This window comes from Sycon ciliatum, chromosome 2 (assembly GCF_964019385.1).
Source record: "Sycon ciliatum chromosome 2, ocSycCili1.1, whole genome shotgun sequence".
NCBI classification, from domain to species: Eukaryota; Metazoa; Porifera; class Calcarea; order Leucosolenida; family Sycettidae; genus Sycon; species Sycon ciliatum.
The window spans coordinates 20,261,007-20,283,832 of NC_088644.1; the positions used below are offsets into that span (position 1 = coordinate 20,261,007).

Consider the following 22,826-nt stretch of genomic DNA (forward strand, 5'->3'; position numbering starts at 1 on the left):
GAATGATTCTTTTTGGAGAATGATCATTCCACCTCACATGCTGGAATGAGCATTCTCATTCCGGAATCAAAAATGATAATGGTTGCCACGAGCCAAACAATGTAGCATCAGGTTTAAGTGCCTCAAATCATGCACTCAGAAGTACCTTGACTCTCTCAAGGAAACTAGAGTCGGTTAAAAGAGAAGAGATCCGCTGTTCCACAACGACATCATGGAATTGTTATGTCAAGTGATTCCTAGTTGATTCTGGCGTGTTTGTTTGGTCAGGTGATTCTTATCCATTCCCATTCCAGAATGGTTGTCATTTACATTCTGTGAAAATGCCCAACCAAACGCAACCTTAGTATAAGGCCTAGTATGTAGGCTTGTACTAGCATCATATTCATACTACTGTACTACTAGTACTACTGGGGGTCATCATGGTCATACTCATGCCCGGTCATGACTCATGGTCAAGAGCAGGGAGTCGCAAGGGCTAATTAAAGGGGAAGTTAAGGCAAAAATTAAAATTTCACCATTTGTAGTCTTCGGGGTGCTGAGTCGAATGGTCTTGGTCCGAGAAAGCTGAGACGCTCCCTTCCTACTTGAATCCCAATCGAACTCGCGCACTTCCACCGAAACTGGGTGACTGCGCCCTACTAGATGGGGATTTGTATGCAAAATGTCACTAAAAGCGCCATTTCGTTCTTATAAAAGCACGGATGACCGCGATTGGCCCATATGTTGTAGTCTTTTGGACGCTGAGTCGACTGGTTTTGGTCCGAAAAGGCTGCGATGCAGCGTTCCTCCTTTATTCCCAATCGAACATGGTTGAACAAGCGGTCACGTGCTCCTGGGTGCCCAAATCACCTGGTCACCACGCCAGCAGGCGACAACTTTCACACCAAGGGCAAGGTTCAACTCGAGTGACAGGACTGCACCCAAAAAAGGTCAAAACAGGCTAGTAAGTTGTACCCTGCAGGCACGGTGACCAGCTGACTGGTGTATGCAGGAGCACGTGACCGCTTGTTCAACCATGTTCGATTGGGAATTAGGGGCGAACGCTGTATCGCAGCCTTTTCGGACCAAAACCAGTCGACTCAGCGTCCAAAAGACTACAACATATGGGCCAATCGCGGTCATCTGTGCTTTTATAAGAACGAAATGGCGCTTTTAGTGACATTTTGCATACAAATCCCCATCTAGTAGGGCGCAGTCACCCAGTTTCGGTGGAAGTGCGCGAGTTCGATTGGGATTCAAGTAGGAAGGGAGCGTCTCAGCTTTCTCGGACCAAGACCATTCGAATCAGCACCCCGAAGACTACAACTGGTGAAATTTTAATTTTTGCCTTAACTTCCCCTTTAATTATTTTACGACTCCCTGGTCAAGACTCAGACAAGAGTGTCGAGTTGACTCGACTGCGCCTGGGAACTACCCACTACCCAGTACCGGATCGTATCATGACTGGATGTAGATAGCAGTGCACGTAATCAGGTTGCCTATTTTTGGTCGGGATTTCATTGACAGCAACATTGTTGAAAAATGTCAAAGAGCATCAGAGCTGTGTGAAGGAATTAGTTTGACGAGGCATAAACTTGCCACGGCAGCATGCAGCTGGTATGCTTTATTGAACTCCGCCAACTTTTGCAGGTTTCCTGCAAACTATTCATCAACCAATAATATTATTATTATAATTATTTTAAAGTAAATCGAGCCAGTTTGCGCTGAGCGTCTCTGACTCGCCAAAGTTAGTTACCTTGCGTTTCTATTACTAGTAGATCTACCCTACTAGCTGAAATGGCAACAGCACCTGATCGGCCTAAAGAAGTGGATGTTATGAATGGACCAAGATTTGCGGAGCAGGTCGCTATTGTTACCGGGGGTGCTGATGGAATAGGCAAGGGCATAGCGAGACGATTGGTGTTGGAAGGCTGTAGAGTGGCCCTGTTTGATATCAACCCAGCCAACTGCCAGAGCACAGCTACAGAGCTCCAGGAGGAGGCACTGAGGCAAGGGAAACAACCGGGTCCGGGAATTTCTGAAGTGAGCGGAGACCTAAACCAAACTGCTAGCCAAGCTGCATCATCAGTCGGCATGGTAACGTGGCACGTTGTGGATGTTACCAGTGAAGATGAGCTACGTAACGCAGTGCAGACGGTCGTGGAGAAATGGGGCAGACTCGATATTGCCGTGAACTGCGCCGGTATTCTGGGACCAAATGGAATGAAAATTGCTGATGTTTCAGTGGGCGGATTTGACCTTGTCCATAGGAGTAAGTAATACGCATTTACTATGTTGTTGGTGAGTTGCTGCCGAGTTGGGTATGGAACTTGGTTGCATCATGAATCCAAGTATGGAACTAACTTGGTTGCATCATGAACCCACGCATCGTGGAAATCCGTCCACCAAAACATTAAATTGGTAATAATGACCCGTTCCTGTGTCTTCTCATGTGTTGCAGTCAATATGACAGGCAGCTTCCTGTTAACCAAACACTGTATTCCACACATGTTGGAACACAACTATGGACGCGTCCTACTCGTGGCATCCTTGTCGGGGAAAATTGTGAGTGTATAGATTCCTAGGACTTAGGACAATATGTATGCACTGTGATAATTATATACACGTCCATCTCAACCCACTGCCATTGCTGCCTATGTGGTTCCACTGAAAAAAATGTGCACGGGTTTGCGTACAGGGTGGGTCAAGAACCACCGTTCCGCTTCCGTGGGACGCCACCATGTCGTGATCAGGCGTATGGTGCGGCTCCTGAACGGTGGGGGAGGGGGGGGGGGGTAGATCAGATCCACCAACTCACTAAAGGACAAGTAATATGGATGATAGCCATGCAGGTTGGACATCACTTCTTCATCCTGCGTCTGTATCAACTGTCTCCGCTGACTGTGTCTGAACGTACGGTAAACCCAAAGCAATCATCCATGGTATATACACAACCACACATAAATAGTATACCCTCATTAAACATCCACCCACCCACCAATCTACCCATACATACATACATGCATACATACATACATACATACATACATACAGATACCGTACACACAGTCAACCTCATGCAGAACAACCTCGGGTATAATAACATCTTCCGAACAACAACACAATCTTCAGACCAAATAAACATGACTACATACTTTCAACCTCACAAACACACGTGACAACTCACAAATAACGACACTTTTCTCATGCACGATTGAGGGTGGTTATTCGCAGGGTCGACTGTACGTATATGTACATGCATACACATGCAGCGAAGAAAGCCGGGCTAGTTGATCATTCCTTATCATACACATTGTATAGAATGGTGTCTCAAGATGAATTCTCTCCTCTGTCAATGTGCAGAAATTGCATTCCCGATTGCTTCTGGTGATCGATTGTTTGTTTACTGGAAAGATTTTCTCTTCTTGTTTTTTTCTTCTTTTCTACTACTAGGGTAATCCAGGCCAGGCTGCCTACAGCTCAAGCAAAGCAGCTGTTATTGGACTTGCTGAGTCTGTTGGTAAGATCAACATCATAATAAACTCACATTCTATAGGAGGCTGGGCATAGTTTCGTAGAAGCCGATGTGATGGTCCGAGTTTCTAGTGCCTAAATCAGATTGGTATTCAACCCGAATATTTCTATGTCTCCCGATACAAGTACAGGCTAGTGTGCAAATGCCCATCTTCGAAGTCAGGCTCCGAAACAAGAATCTAGACTAGCCAAGGGAGCTTTTATGCAAGCAAGTACAAGTGTGCGAGGTGGATCAGAATTTCACTTTACCTCATTCTTCCTGTAATAATTAGACTTATCTGTGCACTGACACTTGACTGGTGACTCACGGCTGACGGCTAAAGTACACAAGAAGCACGTCGAACATTCCACTTGCGGGTAAACCTTCAAGAAAGCAATACTGCTTCAAGGCATTCAAACCTCATCAGCTGAGCCTGAGTTGGCAAAGAAATCTGTTTGTTGAGCACTACACTATATTAGCCCTCTTGCAGCCCACTGAATCATCACCAGCGACACCAACTTACAATGACGCTCCATTTCCAGCGCGACCAAGGCGTCATGCATGATCATCAGGCTGCAGCATGAAATCCATGCCGCCCATGGAGTTGTGAACAGACAGTGAGGGTCAATGACCTTTCACAAGTCTATCACGTCGAAGCATCTAGTCACATGCCTGCGTGAGGGACGACAGTATGAACAAAGATGTTGCGACATTGGCGGTAGTCTTTGAGAAATTTTCCAGAGCTGTGTAATGTAGTCCTCTGAGCACGTGCAGATTTCATCAGTCTAGCCTCAAACACTCAACTGGTGTGGCGTGAATTTCCCAGAACACCTTGCAATGAGCAGTGAGTGGCAGTGTATTGCACTGAGGTTTGGTGAGTGGAAGGGTAAACGTTCTTCTCGTGTGCTTTAGACAGCAGTTACGAGTCTGTCAGGTCGTGAGTCTGTGAAGTCTCAGCGGGCGGGCCGAAAGCATGAGCTCTGACAGTAGTAGTACCTTCTTCAAATATCACCACCGAAACCGCACTTAGTCAGTGACTCACACAGAGACATGTTGTTTTGTTTTTGTTCTTGTTCTTGTGTTGCTTGCGTAGGTAAAGAATATGCTGATACGGGCATAACAGTCAACAGTCTCTCTCCAGCCACCATATATACACAGCTGGTGGCCAACATGCATCCCAATCAGGTCAAGTACAACACCGAGAGAATACCAATGAAAAGGTAACGCACTCATCCACATTGTATTCGCACCACATGTCCTGCACGTTGTTGATGATGCCACTATGTCTATGTGTAGTTGCAGGGTGAAGAGATAGGGCCTCAAGATTCATGCAGTGATGCATGTTACCGTAAATCTCAGTCACTCCCATTGCTTCCATGTTGTGCTGTTATAATTTTTTTGTTATAATGAGGCGAATCAGGGCATATGTAGCCTGGTTGTTCAAATTGCAACATGCACCACACTACACATACCTCACCATATGAAGCACTGAATAATACTTCAACTTCAATTATTTACTGAATCTCTTGACAGCCACCTGTTTTTGACCATGTTAGGTCTCACCAGGGGAGTTCAGAGTAACTACATGTACAGTCCATTTCAAAAATATAGACGCATGGTATTTTTGAAATATTTCAAATTTGGCTGGAGCTTCTTGAGAAATGTTTTCGGAATATTGCTCAGGTCCTTCTTCCAAATACTCTCATATCGATTTTTTTTAAGTGATCAGACAACAAACACCCAATTTCGAATTTTTTGTGCATAAAGTGATCAAAGATTTTATGTGGTATAGATGCTGGCCTAACGGTTTTTTGAAATCACGCGTCTACATTTTTGAAACGCACTGTAGGCAAACAGATTGCAATGAAGTCAAATTCATTCTAATATTCTATTCATAGGATTTCACTGCCGTATCCACGTGCAATAGCACATGGCATATGAAACAGATTTTGCACTCGTACAGATTAATCCCTCGTCTTTCTTCTACTGATCTGAACGTTGTGTATGGCTATGCAGGTGTGGCACTGTTGAGGAGGCAGCTTCAATGGCCTGTTTCATTGTGTCCAAGGAGGCATCATTCAACACCGGCTTCAATTTCGACTTGAGCGGAGGCAGAGCGCCGTTTTAGCCACCCGGTTTCAACCCATTACAAACATGAGTAGATCTTGCAAACAAAAATTCAGCAAATCCATTCTATACATATTTGATTAGGTATGAAAAGATCTATTATTTTTCAGAGTCAAATGTCATGGCATTAGCCCACTCTCATCATGACTTTGGTACTATAATGTAGTACAGCCTCAGTAGCTTGTTGGCAGAGAATCCCTCAGTGTAATCCAACATTTTATCAATCCACTCTGTACAAACTTGATTGGAAATTTTATGGAAAATTCCCTAATTTAATATTAGAGTCAATCTCAAAGTCAAATAGGCATGGCATTATCCCACACCCATTGTGAAGTTGGATCCTGTACATGTACTGTGGTATATGCGAGAGTTCTGCCCATTGAACAAAAATCGACATTAATCCATAGATAATGAGGGCATCATCACCCCACAACTGACTACAATTACTATAGTGTAGTTTGAATTGTGTAGATCTACACCCTTACTGTGGAACAAAAAAAATTATATTGGCACACACGGTTTCGAGGACTGGCTATTTTAAATAAGAACAAGAAATTCAGACATAAACCTGTGCGCTAGGAATGATAATTATGGATAAATTCCAGTTGCAAAAGGAAACTTGTTGCGGAAAAATAAGGTTCCTTGGGGTTTTTCGCACAGTAATTCTAAAAAATGGTTAATTTAAAAACACCTATATATTCGCTCAATACCAAGCTATACCAAGTTACCAAGTAGTGATCAAGTGAATGATATCAAGAATGCACAATGGAATAAATAAAACCGGACGGTGAACACAAAGTGAATCAATTTTAATGAAGCAATAAAAAGAACTAACTCTGCCGTCATCATCATCATGCATCAACGAAGTCAAATGTTTTCCATAATCGATTTTCATGTCACTATCATCAGCGGAATATCGTGACTGAATTGAAGGCTAGCCAAGCAAAAACAATGACAAACTGAATCAATGAATGTTTCCTGACTGCAACTTAAAATAATGTGTAGAATGTATTGTCAGCGCTTCCGCCAGTTCCAGCCTGTCTTTTTCTTCTTTGGCTCCACCGGCTTTTGTCCCTTCATGACAGTCAGTGATGCCTTTCTCTTCAGTGTTCCTGTCCGCCCTTCACCCCTGCGTTTACCCCAGCCGGCTGTGCCCTGATACCCAGCCACGCCGGCCAAGTTACGGCGAGCATTCTGTCATCGTATGAACACAACACAACACACCTAGGGTTAGAGAACACCAACATGCTACCCCTGACCTGCATTGTGTTTTCTGTCTCTCCATGCACTAGGAAATCTGTAGTGCACTGCAATAATTATCGTACTATCAGCAGGCCTGCCGGAACCGGTCCGGTTGGTCAGGTCATCGCCGGACCAACTTTGTTTTGGACACCAATGTGTGTTTACCGCTGAGGACTCTGAGGTCATGTTTACCCGTCATATCCGCATACGAGACTCATGTGACAAGTAATGAATTCCAGACAGACTATGGTATGACCAGACCAATCAAAAGTGCTTCCAGTAGTCCTGATCAGTCACTTGTGTTACAAAGGGTACACCTCCAACTGATTATGGTCATGCATTGTACATAATCATTATGTAGTTTGTGCTACTAAGTTATTTTGGGACACGCTCACCTCTAACTCAGATACAGGCTTGGTCTTGTAGCTGTGTGGTGTGAGTAATCTAGCTCCATCCTTCAGGTCCTCATCGCTGCACGATGCAAGAAGCAAACGAATAATTTGATTATCTGCTTCAAAGAGTACAATTTTATCACAATTGTGCTCTGATAAAGGTTCTCTTCTGCATGCCGCCGTACAGACAAACAGAATTTAACTCGGATGGTGAGCCAATTAAAATGGTGAAAAAGGAGGACAAAATGTTACGAGCTATGACTAACTGTCCACCAACGTAACCAGATCTTATACAGTCAGCGAGTGGGTGTAGTGACTGTATAAGATCTGGTTACGTTGGTGGACAGTTAGTCATAACTCGTAACATTTCGTCCTCGTTTTTCACCATAGACAAACAGAAGTACGTAATATTAGTGAAAATAACTATAACGATATGACTGTATGCTAAACACGGGGTATGTGTATGATGTACATGTACATAATACGTATGATGCACGCATGTATGATGAACACATGTATGATGCACATGCATGTGCATGGTGCACACATGTATGTTCGTAAGGCTCAGCTCTGCATCTACATACCGGTAGTAGTTGACGAAATCTTGCAGATCGTTGTGAACATGTTGCGTTCCAAGTAACCGTACTTTGGCTCCGGGCAGAGTCTCAATGATGAAATGTCTGATCCGCTCATGCCACGTCACTGAGCATGAGTAGCCAAACCTGCATGCAGCCAACATGCAACATGTGAACATAACATTAGACAGATTTAATCAATTTTCTGTAGTTGTTTGCAGCGCATTCCAGCAGGTATTTACTCACCAACTCGCATTCCCTGTTCATAGTCACAGCATACTACAGAGGAGAAAATATCACTCAACACCACAGGCACTATCATAGTATGTACTGGGGTATTACTGGCCCGTGACACTTACAGGTGGGCTACACACCTTTCCCACCACCAGAACTCCAGCAGAAAGCTAACACTTCACAGGAACCCACAATATCTCCCTGCAAGTGATCTCTCTACAGGAGCAAGCTCACGTTTTCACTACAGCCACAGGCTTTACAGTTAACAGGCTCTCCGGCATATTTCAAGTACAAACTTTACCTTGATTCGCTTGTCCGCACGAGAAACGTTCCACTGGTATGCGGCTTCAGCATTTCCTGGTCAAACACGCACAGAAATGGTTGCGGGTATAAGGTTGCAGCCTGGTCACAAACACCACCTGGCATTCAAACAGCCATCATTTCAGCTATCCTATTCTCAGGATGCTTTTTCCATCTACATTATACTTCATTCAGCATTCAGCATAAGCGAAGCCATGGATGCAGCATATTGCTGTTACACTTCAATGTGGAAAAGGGTTCAACTGAGTAACATTGTTTCAAATGATGAAGCATACCTCGGCTTTAGCCCGAGAGATCAATCCACAGAACCACTCAGCAGAGATGTGCAGTGCCACCCGATCACCCAATGCACCGTCACTGTATGGGCGTTGATATGTAGACTCCGTGCTAGATGACGATGGTGAGCCAATCCTTGGCGTGCAGATCTCATCTAGCTCGTCTCCGCTACTGCTAGCTCCAAACCTATCCTCGTGATATCTGACCAGTAGCAGCAACAACAAGAGAACATTGTGTGATCAAAAGAGTGATTCATCCATCACTCTCACATATTCTGCAGCCGGATACGCTTAGAACAAACACACATTCAACTGCTCTAGAAATGCTCCAGCCCACTGAACATGGTCTACTAGTACACTGTAGCCCCCTGAAGCTGGTCAAGCCAACTGAACACTGGCCCAGCAATTACAGTACATAGCCATGCAATCAGCAACTAGTTGTACTACTTTGAGCCTCCTACTACACTTTAACCGGGATCATGTTTTACTGAAAGGTGGTCCAGCAATAGCGGTCTGGCCAGCTGGTCAGCTGATCAGGCTGCTATGGCCCTGTTTCGAATGTATTCATTACTACCAATTACAAGTGTACAATGCTACACGCTGGTCTTTATATTCTACATAAAAATCAGCATAACAGTACATGCACGTTCGCAAGTTGAAACTCACAAGGATTGACTAGAGCTAGTAGGAGCAGACATGGCTAGTTCCAAGAGAGTCGGATCAGGCTTCTGCTGCTCACGGAACCGCTGCATGGCTGGATGATTCTCGGCCATCTTCTGTCTGATCTTGATATTCCGAAGCAAGAAACCCGTCGGGGATCGAAACGTATTGGACATGGCCGCCTGTGATTGCTTCTTGGCACCTTTCATCTTGCTCAGTTTTGATGGCGAGCGTTTCAGTGGATCTCTTGGGGCTACGGTTGGCCGTCGGTACATATCACCAGTTTGTCCTAGCTTCGAAGGGTTGACGTATTTCATACCATTTGAAGTTGGCATAACGTAGGGCGAATCTCTCCCATTGGCGAGTGGACTGGAGGTTTGGGACTTGGGTGTCACTTTGCGTGTTGTTATCATCGGTAGAACAGGCACAGCACCAAGGGGAGCTCGACTTGGTCTTATTCCATAGATATCTTCCTCGCTGTCCTCGTTACTCGATGATCTACCACTGGACTCCGGAGTGCTGTATATCACTGACGGTCTGGCTGCAGCTGCTGCAGACATCGGGGTAGAAGCAGAAGATGTCGGAGTTGCTGGTTTGGCTGGAGAGGTTTCCGGAGACTTTGTCCAGTCCGGCTGAGGTGGTCGATCCGGTTTGCTCTTTTTCTTCGCTTTGTCCTAAAATGAGAGAGAGAGAGAGAGAGAGAGAGAGAGAGAGAAAGAGATAGAGAGAGAGAGAGATAAAGAGAGAGAGAGAGAGAGAGAGAGAGAGAGAGAGAGAGAGAGAGAGAGAGAGAGAGAGGGATAGATAGAGAGAGAGAGAGAGAGAGAGAGAGAGAGAGAGAAATATAGTACTTAAAGCAGTGTTCACTGTATCACCACTGTCTGCTGAATTTATCAAAAAGTTACCCTCTTGTACTAGACGTGATTGTGACCAAGGACATGTACATACATATAGACTCTATAGAGTACCTTTATGTAGCATTTGGCACTTACCTTCTTTGCTTTCTGCTTTGCATCTTGCTTTGCCTTCAATTCTGCAGCTGCCTCAATCTTTCTGAGGTGTTCTCTTTGTCTGTTGTTGTCCTGCTCATTCAGTGCCATCAAAGTGGCACTCGTGTCTGAGAAAAGACAGAGAACGAAACAACATCAGTTAAATAGTACTGGCAGAATTAAACCACGTTGCTTCCTCTTTGCATGGTCCATGTCTTTCACAACGTTTCCATACATTTATGGCCACGGGGAAACCAAAACACACTGCAAAGACTCACTTCTGTTAGAGAGGGATACATGACGGCAGAAGTCGCTGACAACTCTTGCCTCCCGATCACCAACAGCCTTCAACTTCCTGTACCTGTGAAGAAGCCACACGAGCAGGAAGATGTGATGAATACCAGTATGCTACGTCCTAAAAACAAATGCATCAACAACAATGCGTTAACATACCCCAGAAAACCACACTCACAGACTGCACTCAGGAAAGAAAATTGCATGTAATACAAGGCATTTTTAATTCTTTTTAATCCAGCCCGGCCTTGCGAGCCGTATAAATGATAGGAGCAGTATGTTATATTCCCCAGGACATTCCAAATCAGAGTTTACTTCGAGTAGCTTGTATTACACAGATCCACAATCCTACTTCATAGTGCTTACTCTCTCCTGGCTAGGTATCCACGCACAAAACGTTGAACAGCTGCGGCATGCCGATGCTGCTGTTGCAGTGTTTCTCGCAGCTGATCCACGTGGTAGTATTTGAGGAAGACCTTGTTCTTGCCAATCTGCCAGCCGGTGACTGCTGCTCGGTCCAGGACAATAGCACAGTTGGCTGCCACAGGTTTTACCTGGGTTGGTGGGGTAGGTTGTGAAGAGGCAAAAAGCAACATACAGTATAAAAAACTGGTTTTGCTGACTGTTAAATGAATCGAAGTAGCAAACAGGATTCGCCGCAAAAATATTGGAGGTCTGGAATCGGAAAGTCCCTTCAAGGACAATGAAAGTAAGAAAGTCACTGTATTCTCTCTGTGATGATTTACCAAAGCCAATGAGATGGACGTTGCAGTACCAACAACTCACCTTGACGTTGAAGGGATGACCAATCTGGCTGTACACTGAGAGAAATTCACCGAAGGACGGCCGATACGCGTAGCCTTCACGTCGGATTCGAACCGTTTCCAAAACTCCAGTGTACCTTTTGGCGGAAACCAAACAGATTAACAAGTCAAAGTAAGCAGCACCCTTACCGACTATTCACAGGCATGATGCCATGAAGGGTCGGGATTAGGAGCACACAGTACCCCCATCTATACGGTGATGGCAGCCTCGATGTGAGATATATTATTGCAATGTATGTTTTCCTACCATGCACCAAGGTGGCTGGCTTCCTTCTTACATGTAACCATGTGTTCACTTTGTGTGGACGAAATGCTCTTGATACATGCAACGATGGCCACCGAAGAAGAGGGCAACTCCGTGAGCAGTATTATGATTATAAATAAGTACTTCAATACACACACAGAACGCGAATCACTGATATTAACTTGGTAGCTAATAGTTACCTCAACTGATCAAGGACATACGTCTGGTCAAAGTCATGTGGCATTTTGTGGCGGTTCGGCTTGATACAGCTACAAAAGATGTGAACAGAACGGTATAAATGAGTACACAGAGTGACTTTCACTGGGACATGGCAAAATAATCTCAGCAAATTTGTATCAGCTAACGCCATGCAAAGGCGAAGGTGTACATGTACACAGCACATGTCGGAGTATACATTTCTCCCTCGGCTCGTGTTGCTGCTACTGCTGCTTCTGTTGATGCTACTAAAATGTGCTTTCTGCTGCTCCTGCAAAGGTCCTCCTGAAGTGCTACCATGCTGATGGTTAGTTGTGATGCAGCATATTGTAATAATGCTTTGTCGAAATCACTGTAAAATGCTATTATTGCCTATCACTCTTACCGAATGAAATGTGGCGATGCATTACGCAGCTTTCCCATCAAACGCTGGAGAGACTGACGGAACTGACCGCCAACGGTCACCTACCAACAGCGCAAGTGAATCAGAATGTACAATGTAGTGCTAAACGACGAGTGCAAGGTAGAGAATTCGAGTTCAACAGTGTCAGTCTTGGCAGCATACAAACCCACACCCACTCACAACAGCACATAGCAAGCAAGAGTTTCGTGAGCAGAGATTCTCTACTGACCTTCCCGTTCTTGGCACGTCCACCGCCTGGTCCAGCAGCAGCGGGTGCAGTGGAGATCTGCGCATTGTGCACATAAGCCTTGCTGGTGCGCCGGTTGTGACCACCTCCTTGCACGCGAGTCGAGTGTTTTCTGTTCAAATGCAAAGACACCTCCCTGTAATGGGAGGGGTGCAGTCAGTACAAGGTTGCTTCCAAACAAGGACATGCAACATTTCCCGAGTATCGCCCATTAATTCAGAACACAATGATTTCAACTTTAACTTGATGCCATCGCTGTGTATAGAGGGATGTAGTATGTGTGTGAATCTGGAATGCCAGTCTAGGCTGACCTCTTTCTGACAAGGGTTGATGCTCTCCCTAGGGCTTCATCCAAGAAAAGCGTCTTCAGCTGCAGATCAAACAAGAGGTACAAGAAAACAAGATTCTAGCTATTGATGAACAAGTTGAGCAATGATACTAACCTCCTCATTTCAAAGCCATCTTATACTGGATTGTTTCAGAATTTCACCCTCTCATGCTAGAAGAGCACTATTTCAATTCCAGTACATACCAAACTGAACTGGGATGTCTTGAGTATCTCCAGGACATTCTCTGGCAATGTGTCTCGATTCTTCTCCAGAAATCCAGCAACTTGGTATGTCACCTGGATGAGGAGAAAAGAGAGAGAGTGTATGTGAGTGAGTGAGAGAGAGAGGGAGGGAGGAGAGAGAGAGATAGAGAGTGTGTGTGTGTGTGTGTGTGTGTGTGTGTGTGTGTGTGTGTGTGTGTGTGTGTGTGTGTGTGTGTGTGTGTGTGTGAGAGAGAGAGAGAGAGAGAGAGAGAGAGAGAGAGAGAGAGAGAGAGAGAGAGAGAGAGAGAGAGGAGGAGGAAGGGGGGGGGGGAGAGAAAGAGAGAGCCCAAGACAAAACACAATAAATGTCTAGAAAACAAAATGTCGATTCAGCTAGTGTTACTGATTGCAGATATTAATGAATATTTGATATATATTGTGTGCGAAGTGGAAAGAGATTAGGAAGGAGAGGACATTGACTAAATTGTCACCTGCAGTCAACATCACATACCATGAAAACATGAACAAGCCTGGAGTCGACATGACCAGTATTACCTTTCCAGCATAGTGCTTGACAAGGAACGCTTCAGACCGGCCCTTTGCCGCACCGTAAACCTGGTTCTTTGCAAACGTCTCATTGAGCTTGGACAGGAATGTCTGATCATCAGCCTAGTTCAACACATACAAATACAAACATGGAGAGCAGAAACGGTAGTCAGTACACAATGTACATACAGTTTATGAATTTCTAAATTTCAATGATTTTCTACAGTTCATTCTTACAAAATTGGCTCGCAACTACTTCCCCTTGGTGCCCGTCTGGCATATACAATAGCAGACATTGGGAAAATAACTGTACCTCAGTCCCGCATTGTGTGACTTGTGAAATTCTTCCTCGCCGCATTTGAGGCCGAACGGTCAAATGATAGGGAGTTCAAAATTCCTTCAGATGTAGAAGTAACAGAATTAGGACATGGCATAATGTATGGACAAAACAGGCCCGAACCCAGATTAAAGTGGGGTTTGAGCCTTAGTTTAGCCAAAATCAGGCGTTCAATAGCCAGGAGACTTTTCGATCTAAATGGACTATAGGGCACCCGCTGGCATGGACCAGTCCACAGGGGTTGTTGTGGATTGGCTGAGCGGCAAGCAATCCAGTGCATCACAAGGCGATTGCCATATCAGCAGCCTTTGGGGAATCCTTTAACAAAAAAATAAATGCAAACTCAAATAACAGTACCAGGGACCGATTCAAGCTCTTACCCGTGGAAACATGGACTGTTCGTCCAGCAGTGATAGCATTCCGCTGGGCTTCTGCAGGAATAGGCTAAGTATTGCAGAATTATCCTGGTAGTCAATGCTAGATGACTTCACACCCTCCTTCTTCAATTCATCCTGCGATGCAGCAAAGCAGAGCAACAACACAACCAAACGTAACATTCAAGCAATGAAAAATCTGCTTGCAGAAACAAACTATTTATCTCCATATACTCACTAGGGTTCCAACCAGGAGAAAAAGTACAGAGGTGGTGTCAGGGGAAGTAAACAGTTTTAAAACCATTTCCTCATTTCTTACTCTTAATTTTGTCTTGTCACACAAAATTTGACAAAACCAAAATATACAAGCACGCAGTGCACCCGAAACGATCACTTTGTGACCTCATATTTGTTGCGCGAACTGGAAATCCCACACACAAATCAAAAATGAGTACGAGTTGTCACATTGTCACAGGGCGCACCATGAGAGTACCTAGCCCTGTACTCTCCCCCCCCCCCCTCCCCGCCCTTGGCGAGAACCCTACTTATTCAAATACACAATGATGCATGTGGAGGGAAGGATGGAAGGAAGTTGATTTGTACCTTCTCCATCTGGAAGACGGTCTCGTTGAAGAGGTTTTGTAACTCCTCATTGGCAAGATTGATGCAAAACTGCTCGAAACTGTTCTGCTGGAAGTTTTCAAAGCCGAATATGTCCAAAATGCCTGAGGAAACAAAGACACAAAATTTCCAAAAGGATGAAAAGGTCTACTTCATACGGTAAAACTAACATCATTATTAACAACTTTCATTAAACGAAACTTGGGTAGACTTGTAACCCACTGACTGATCCGAATATGTACAGTCAACCTTTCGATGAAGAACATTCCTTTGGCTACGGCTAGTGTGGCTGAAGGGACTGTTGATGGCGCGCAGTAACAACATACTAGAACGTAGCACATACTCAAATCGGGCTTCGTTCTGGATTCTGTTGCAGCCGATTTTCATATTCACTGGATTCACTACGTCGGAGCATAAGGTTCCGCACTGAGACACACATCATACATTCATAAAAACACTGCCAGGATGCATTCTGATCCACTCAGTTTTTGGCGTACCTATTCTATTGCACTTTGCAGAGTCAGGATGTTCTGATGCCAGAACACCATTGATGAATGACACAATGAAGTTGAACAGACGGCCATAAATGGCCTTGGATGTTGCATCACGACAGTCAGCAGCTTTCTCCGGGCTGTAGCTGATAGTGATGATTTCACCTGGAAAGGGGAACACACACACACACACACTCACACACACACACACACACACACACACACACACACACACACACACACACACATACACACACACACACACATACACACATACACATGAATAAAACCACCAGCAAAACACCATCAGGGTCCACAGAGCAGGAACATACGGGAACCATCCGGCTCATAACTGCCACACATACTCTGTGGCAACAGTCTACCACATCTTGATGTCGTGGATAGTTGCCCAAAACACATTACAGAACAATAAAAAAGGAAGCAGTCTAGCGAGCGAGGAGATTTTGTCCTTAAATTCAATACAGACATTCCGTAACTCAGCTCAGAGAAATGCCGTCCATTCAATTGTACAAGGTCGGAATAGTAAAAACGTCCAGATTGGAAAATACACAACCTAGCTAGGCTGGAGTTGGAAATGCTATACTGTACGTGTTGGGTACACTGCCTGACAAGCAAGGATCTGTAAGCTTGCTGCATACGGTTCCAAAGCAGCATCTGTAAACACACAACAATATACCTACAAGAAAGTCGCAAAACCATCTTACCTCGTGTGATGTTGGTGGAGACAGTGAGAGCTCTGCACAAAGAAGGAGCATCCAGACCCAGAGCTTTGGCAGCATCCACCACCTTCACGTTGCTCGGGCTCACAAACGCCGTCTCGCTGGTGCCAAATTCCTAGCAAAAGATACAGCACAGAGCATCAGACACCCTCAATATCTGACACACAATATCTGCTCTACGATGCAAACCACTGGACCATGGGTTGGGATCTGGCATTTTTGCACATGTACACAGGTACAGTGGAGTGCATCAAGTAGAAATGGGGGTAGGTAGACACAGAGCAGTTTTAGCTCCTCTACTTGGAGCGGCACTTCCATTCAAGACAAGGAGTGTGCAACATAACTACACACATTTGCCACTATACCATGGTGCTGACAGGAGATTTCAACAACTCTCACTGACTGCTCCATAGCTTCATGGGATATTAATCAAACAAACGGAATACTGACTCACCAGATCACCAATGAGGAGAATGCCAGCAAGCAACTGGAACACTTCCATAGCATGCTCCATAGACATTTCCACTGCATCCATACAGTCCCTCATACAACGAAATCCTTCACTGTAACATGTAAAATGAGAAACAACCAGATAGATACAGCACTTCAGTATTAATTTTCTCTGGTGCAGCAAGATTCAAGCAGGAACAAGTAAGAAATGGCAAGCCATTATCGAACCTCTTTGCTAAATAATGTAGAACGAGATACAAGGACAATTGAAACAAGTCATAGAATTCGTTCATGAGACGGATGTACCAGACTAGGCAAGCCTGGGTGCATTATAACTACCACAGTGTGAGCAGTTGATCATTTCACAGTCAGATACGGGTTGCTAGGGCATTCTCTAGTTGTGCCTACCCAATACAAAGCTTGCTCAGGATATCCCAAACCAGCCAACTTGTGTCTACAGCTTACTCTCACGCAGTCAATATGTTCACTTCTAAAAGTAGAAGTCACTAAATACTTACAGGCACTCTTCAGATCTGCAATACGCGTCACATTCCGCATCCTTGGCAAGATATCGGTGCTGTGAGGGTCTCTGTAATATGAGAAGGAAATGAAGGCAAGGAGAAGTAAAAGTACTTTGGCTATTTAGTATTAAAAGGGAACAGTAACTTTTGATACATGAACGTCGACGGTGAGAAAGTATCAGCAAGTATCAACTCGAAAACGAATCTACAAAGACTACAATACTCCCAGCGCACGCCTTGCCAGATTCCTTCAGAGGTAAGTTCAAGTGAGTAGAAGTGGTCAGGCTTTCTGCAGCTTTATACAGGGAAGTCTTGTGAACCAGACTTTATCTTTCTCAATCACGGTGCAATTTTCGAACTCATTTCAATCATACGGTCAATTCCTTGTAAAAAAAACCCAGTGGTTTCTGAACCTGTGGCAAGAATGCACCATGTGAACAATGAGACCAAGGGAGGAAATAGTGGTAGGAAAATCCAGTTTCGGACAAGTTATTAACAAGCTGAATAGGGGGACAGTGTACAGTGGATTCAGTTGATTTACCTTTAGATGCACTTTCCCCAGAAGATCTTCAGGCAGTCCGGCAAACATGTAGTAGAAGACGTGGAAGTTGCGCTCCTGTGACACACACATTCGACAAACACATTGTCCGTTTTTTCAGAGTGTAAACCACACTTCTACTTCGGAAAACAAGCCTCAAACCCGCCCTGTGGCCGACGCCTACAACGTGGACTTAGCACAAACAAGCAAGACCTGAATTTCAGAAATTTCCTCCAACATCCGGGTTGCAGTTTGGTCCGGCTAGTATGGATGACGCCCCTACCCAGAAATGTGGTTATTATACGATTACCCATACTGGGTGCATGTGTACGCAAATGCATGCAAACGTGCCTGTGTGTGTGTGTGTGTGTGTTGGTGGTGGAAAAACCCATTACGAGAAATAATGCAGTGGTGATAAGTGAAATCCGACCTCACGCACGTGAATACCCCCCCCCCCCCCCCCCCCCCCCGGCTATACTGCCACCAAAACACTGCCATCAGGGATTTGTGAAGTGTGCATGGCCGTATTTCACGATGTATTTAATGTGCTACCATTATGCCACCTTTGAACCAGTCTGCAGCCAGTGCAGGTGACCCACGACACACAACAGTCGTGACTATAGTGTGTTTCAAAAGTATAGACCTCTAGACTAATTCAAATTTGGTTTGAGCTTTTTGAGAAATTTCTTCAGGATATTGCTAAGGCAGCTTCCGCAATTTTTCTCATAATAATAATTATTTTTATGTGATGACTTTCGGAAAATTTATGCACAAAGTGATCACGGATTTTATGCGGCATGTGCTGCCCTAACGGGTTTTTTAAACCAGAGGCAGAGGTCTGGACTTTCGAAAAGCACTATAGTGACCGAAATACATGCAATCATCAGCATACCGTACGCACTTCATGCAACCATGTATTCTTAGGTAGATAGACAAGCTTACCCCGGCTCCTTGCCTGGCCACACGAGATTTTTCCAAGAGATACTGGTTGACGGTCGCACCCACCACATAGCCACGCTGTTTGTCAAAGAGAAGGCTAAGGTACTTGCCAAACCTGCTGCTGTTGTTGTTCATCGTGGTCCGGGCATTGCCAAATGCTTCCAGCAGTGGATTCACCTGAAAATGGAGCACCACAAGGGGCAACAAAAGATCAACCTTGGGAAATTATTCCTGATTTTAATTTAAAACTAGATGTCCTATAGAAGAAGGTAAGCAGCAGCATTCAGCTGTTGAAAAATCTGTGGTGGTGGTGGTGGTGCCGGGTGGTGTAGTCAATGTACTAGTATGTCCAGGAACTCAGTGTCTACAGACATCTTGCTTTCCTTATGCTGTGCTGTGGCAATGTGTGGAGGTCGGCCAGAGAGCGCAGCGCTTGTTGCAGGAAAATGAACTAAGGATGGCCAAACTCAGCCACTTACTTTTATTCTTGTAGAAATTTCTCCAGTGTCATGTAGCAAAATATTCACTAGTTTGAGGGCCCTGATAGACCCATGGTAATCTTCATCTCCTAAAGAGCTTTACTTTAGTGACGCGTGCATCCATCGCATATACTGTATAGCTCTTGCAAACAACCTCCAACACTATATACAAACAGTCCTTCACTACACCACACGGCTCGAATTCATCCGCATTTTCACCCAGGAGGGCATCATCAGGGGGGATGTATACCGTATACGACCAAAATAACAACTGGATCCTCTGCACATGTGTACATGCATACACATACTTGCACAATCTTGGACTCCAGACTTGTCGATCCATAGGTTGCTGACCGGCTCAACTCCATGATCTAATGGTACCAAAGGATGAGAAGCACCAAACAAAGCGGACAATAAACACACATCTCGGTTACACCTGTGTACATGACAATCACACTACATGTACATGTATAATACTAGCATGCAGACATGAGTAGAACAGTCCTGGGTAAGGTCAACCAAAACCTTGGACCATTCAGACTACATGTAGAGTAATGCCATCAAAACAGTGCTCATCCAGGACTTTGATGTCACTGATTATCAAAAGCAGACTCGACTTCCAATCAGCTAGCACTGAGAGTCTGTAGGCCTGTGATATGTGGACAGTACATGTTTGATACCTAGTCCTTGTCACAACATACATACATGTAGTCTTGTTCACAATGAATACTAGTACTATATACAGCACTGCCGGGTGCCGAAGAACAAAAACAGGCTAGAATTAGTTTACCAGGTGCAGGACAACATTATGCATATGCCTATACGGTGGCTCAACTACAGACAGTTGTGCATGAAAAAATTGTGCGGCAGGCTAGCTTGTTCTTATTGATAAGAATGTGATAGGCTACGCCTCTGACTAACCAGTTCTGTCCCACCAGAGAGAACTATCATTATACTACCAAAACAACTGCTACCCACTGAGTAAACAATACCAGGGGGCATAGCCAAGATAGTGATCAAGGGGGTGCCACGACTCTCCCCACACGAAAGTACATGCACTCAAGTGTTTGATCCGCAATACGCCGTGGGGGGGGGGGGAGCAAAATTAGCCCCACATTTGACGCTGAAAAAAACAATCAGTGAATGGCAAACCTCCCTGCTTCCAACTAATGTCAAGTAATGATGAGCTTAGCCCTGGCCTGGATACTGTAAAAGCAGAAATTTTCGGTGGTGTTTTATTTTCGGTAACTTCGGTGCCGACAATTTTTACCGAAAATAAAACGCACCGAAATTTTCGGTACAACCGATAATGTATACATGTAGTACTAGTACACCTACCTGGAGAACGGGTTTTACCGAAAATTTCCCGCTACCGAACCGCCGATTTTGGCGAATACCGAAAATATTACACCACCGAAAATTTCTGCTTTTACAGTACTGCTTTCTCCAGAATTATCACACTCTCCATCGAACTTTCAAAGTCAGAGTTCTCCACCCCAGTTTTCTCTTCATCGTGTTTGATAGTGCAGTAAGGCATCCTTGATCAAACATACCCCATATTTCCCACAAAACCCCAAACTCCACTTCAACGTTACTTTCACCGTTCTGCTGCTGTACCGACACTTGAAACACATGAAAGAATCTTCTTTGCTTTTCTACAACCTCCAATGCGAACACTCAACCGTCAGAGGGGGGGGGGGGGGGGGGGGCTTCACAACTTATTTTCATGTACTTGAATTGTGTGCCATGCACTACAAAATGTAGATCAGCTTGCCAGAATTTGACAAGACATCATTATAATCATGATGTAGTAATGTGGGGCTTTTTTCAGCCAATCATACTGACTGAGTTTTCGGACTGTGGGTGGATGGTGGGTGGTGCAGCTGTTTTCTCCCCCCCCCCCCCCCCCCCCGAAGTTAACCACTTCCAAAATTATTTTTATCTATAGCATTGGTTCCTGGAACCCAATGAAGTGTGAACACACATTCAGAATGTAGAAAAATTAGTTTCAAAGCTTGTCATGTTTGAAAGAAAGCAACTATGAATGAAATGAAATACATGAAAATATGACAAGACTTTCAGTGCCAGGACTACTACTGGTACTGCCGTACTGGCCAAGTTATTACCACGCAAACCAAAACAAAAACCAACCACGTGGCTGTCCTCATGGTACACTGGCTCACCTGGCGAATGAGGAATTTTGAGGATTCCGTTTTTCCCGCCCCGCTTTCACCGCTGATCACGCACACTTGATCGCGGCCCAAAGCCACCATGTCGCTGTAAACTCGCCGCGCCACTGCATAAATGTGCGGCACTTCTTTCCGCCTCTCTTCCCCATCGGGATGGTGTTTGTACGCCAGCTGTGAGTTGGGTCCATAGATCGTTAGCGGTCGAAAGGGATTGAGAGCAATGAGAATGTCGCCGACATTGGTATAAACGAGTGAGGCATCGTAGCGGTATCGCAGCGCACTCTGCAAGGAGTGCTCGTCTAACACAGCCAACTCAGTGAGATTGTGTAGACTCCTGTAGTACTCAACATCTCGCTCGGCCATGCCAGCTTGAACAGCAAGGCACACAACTCATAAAAATAGACTAATGTTGCCTTTCTCTCTTCTCCCTCGCGAACAGAAAACCAAGCCAGTCGCCAGAGCTAGAGAAGCTCAGCTGCCTTGTCCTGTGCCTGTTTCACCTCTCATCGGTGCCTGAATAACATAATGACTTCCTGTCCTTCAGAGGTGCCGGCCTCAAGCACGGTCGGTAGCACGAGAAAATAATTTCACTCAACACAGCCAAAGTGAAATCTCACCATTACTCGGCATTAGGCATTACGCATTTTCGATAGCTGTCACACCACAAGCCTAGCCACTGATCACTTTTTTTCTTTCAATCCCGGGATCCCATGAAGATCTTCCAAAAGTTCAAGATCCTTCTGTGCCCAGGGCCTGGGGTAGGGCCAGCCAAACACAATCGTCACTTGCAGAAAATCATTGTGCTGGCCAATGAAAACAGATTCAGTGAGTCACTGATTCAGTGATTGCCCTGATTGATGAAGAGAAATCGGTGTAACACTTGCCAGCTACAACGCGTGGTCGAGACTTGAGAGTGCAAGTACAAATGGATGAAAAGCAGACAGCGGTTGGGTCGCGGTCACGCTCACACTTTTCACACAGCTCTAGCACTCAGACTCTCAATGTTAGCACTTAGCTGCATGGCACTGATGCAGAGATGGTTCAGGCTGAATTATTTGGGGCTCTATCCTCGGCTCGTACAGATACTTCACGTCGCATTCGTTCCATTCTAAGCCGGCGAACACAGCTGATCGTGCCCGTGCTTTCTCAGCAGAATGCGGGCTCACCTAGCCGTGATCCGTGTCGCGATGGCCAAAACACCGCCGTGGTGATGATTGATAGTCTCCGAGCCTCCGAGGCCTGCTAGCAGCGGAGGTGATGTGATGTGGGGCAAAGCATGACACATCCGAAGACAACTGATAATTTTGTTGTGGCTGGACGCCATAAAAAGCAATGCCATGCGCCACTGCCCACTGCAAATGAACAGCAGGGCTGGTCCACTGCTTCAGTGCCAGCGGTTTACTGTTGCTGTCACGAATCTAGGCTCGTAGTGCTGCTGTCAGTATTCTCTACTGTACCTCACAACATCGCCTCGATGTCTTAGACCGGTATCATTGTCACCCAGAGTGTTCTTAGATGCTAAGTAAAGTGTGT

At 45.1% G+C, this 22,826-nt stretch overlaps 2 protein-coding genes across 3 annotated transcripts; one reads left to right on the forward strand and one right to left on the reverse strand.

The window, feature by feature from the left end:
* The first annotated feature begins 1,454 nt into the window (after positions 1-1,454).
* On the forward strand, positions 1,455-5,940 carry LOC135809108 (2-dehydro-3-deoxy-L-rhamnonate dehydrogenase (NAD(+))-like). Its single transcript, XM_065322379.1, has 5 exons — positions 1,455-2,251; positions 2,441-2,544; positions 3,433-3,499; positions 4,587-4,713; positions 5,510-5,940. Exons 1-5 carry the CDS (start codon positions 1,777-1,779, stop codon positions 5,619-5,621), a joined length of 885 nt encoding a protein of 294 aa, XP_065178451.1. The 5' UTR covers positions 1,455-1,776; the 3' UTR covers positions 5,622-5,940.
* On the reverse strand, positions 5,860-22,576 carry LOC135809106 (unconventional myosin-IXb-like). Of its 2 annotated transcripts, none has more exons than XM_065322376.1 (26): positions 21,288-22,576; positions 19,413-19,475; positions 18,629-18,802; positions 17,690-17,764; positions 17,146-17,216; positions 16,632-16,740; positions 16,163-16,292; positions 15,444-15,602; positions 14,929-15,050; positions 14,332-14,463; positions 13,624-13,737; positions 13,069-13,161; positions 12,848-12,906; positions 12,519-12,648; positions 12,272-12,351; positions 11,871-11,939; positions 11,389-11,503; positions 10,969-11,156; positions 10,587-10,669; positions 10,312-10,436; positions 9,326-9,993; positions 8,660-8,861; positions 8,365-8,420; positions 7,839-7,976; positions 7,258-7,333; positions 5,860-6,814 (listed from the first exon to the last, which is right to left on the reverse strand). In XM_065322376.1, exons 1-26 carry the CDS (start codon positions 21,654-21,656, stop codon positions 6,635-6,637), a joined length of 3,780 nt encoding a protein of 1,259 aa, XP_065178448.1. In that variant the 5' UTR covers positions 21,657-22,576; the 3' UTR covers positions 5,860-6,634. The 2 variants fall into 2 exon arrangements, with proteins under 2 accessions (XP_065178448.1, XP_065178447.1); XM_065322375.1 differs by having other exon boundaries at positions 12,519-12,672; positions 21,288-22,575.
* Between the last annotated feature and the right edge of the window lie 250 nt (positions 22,577-22,826).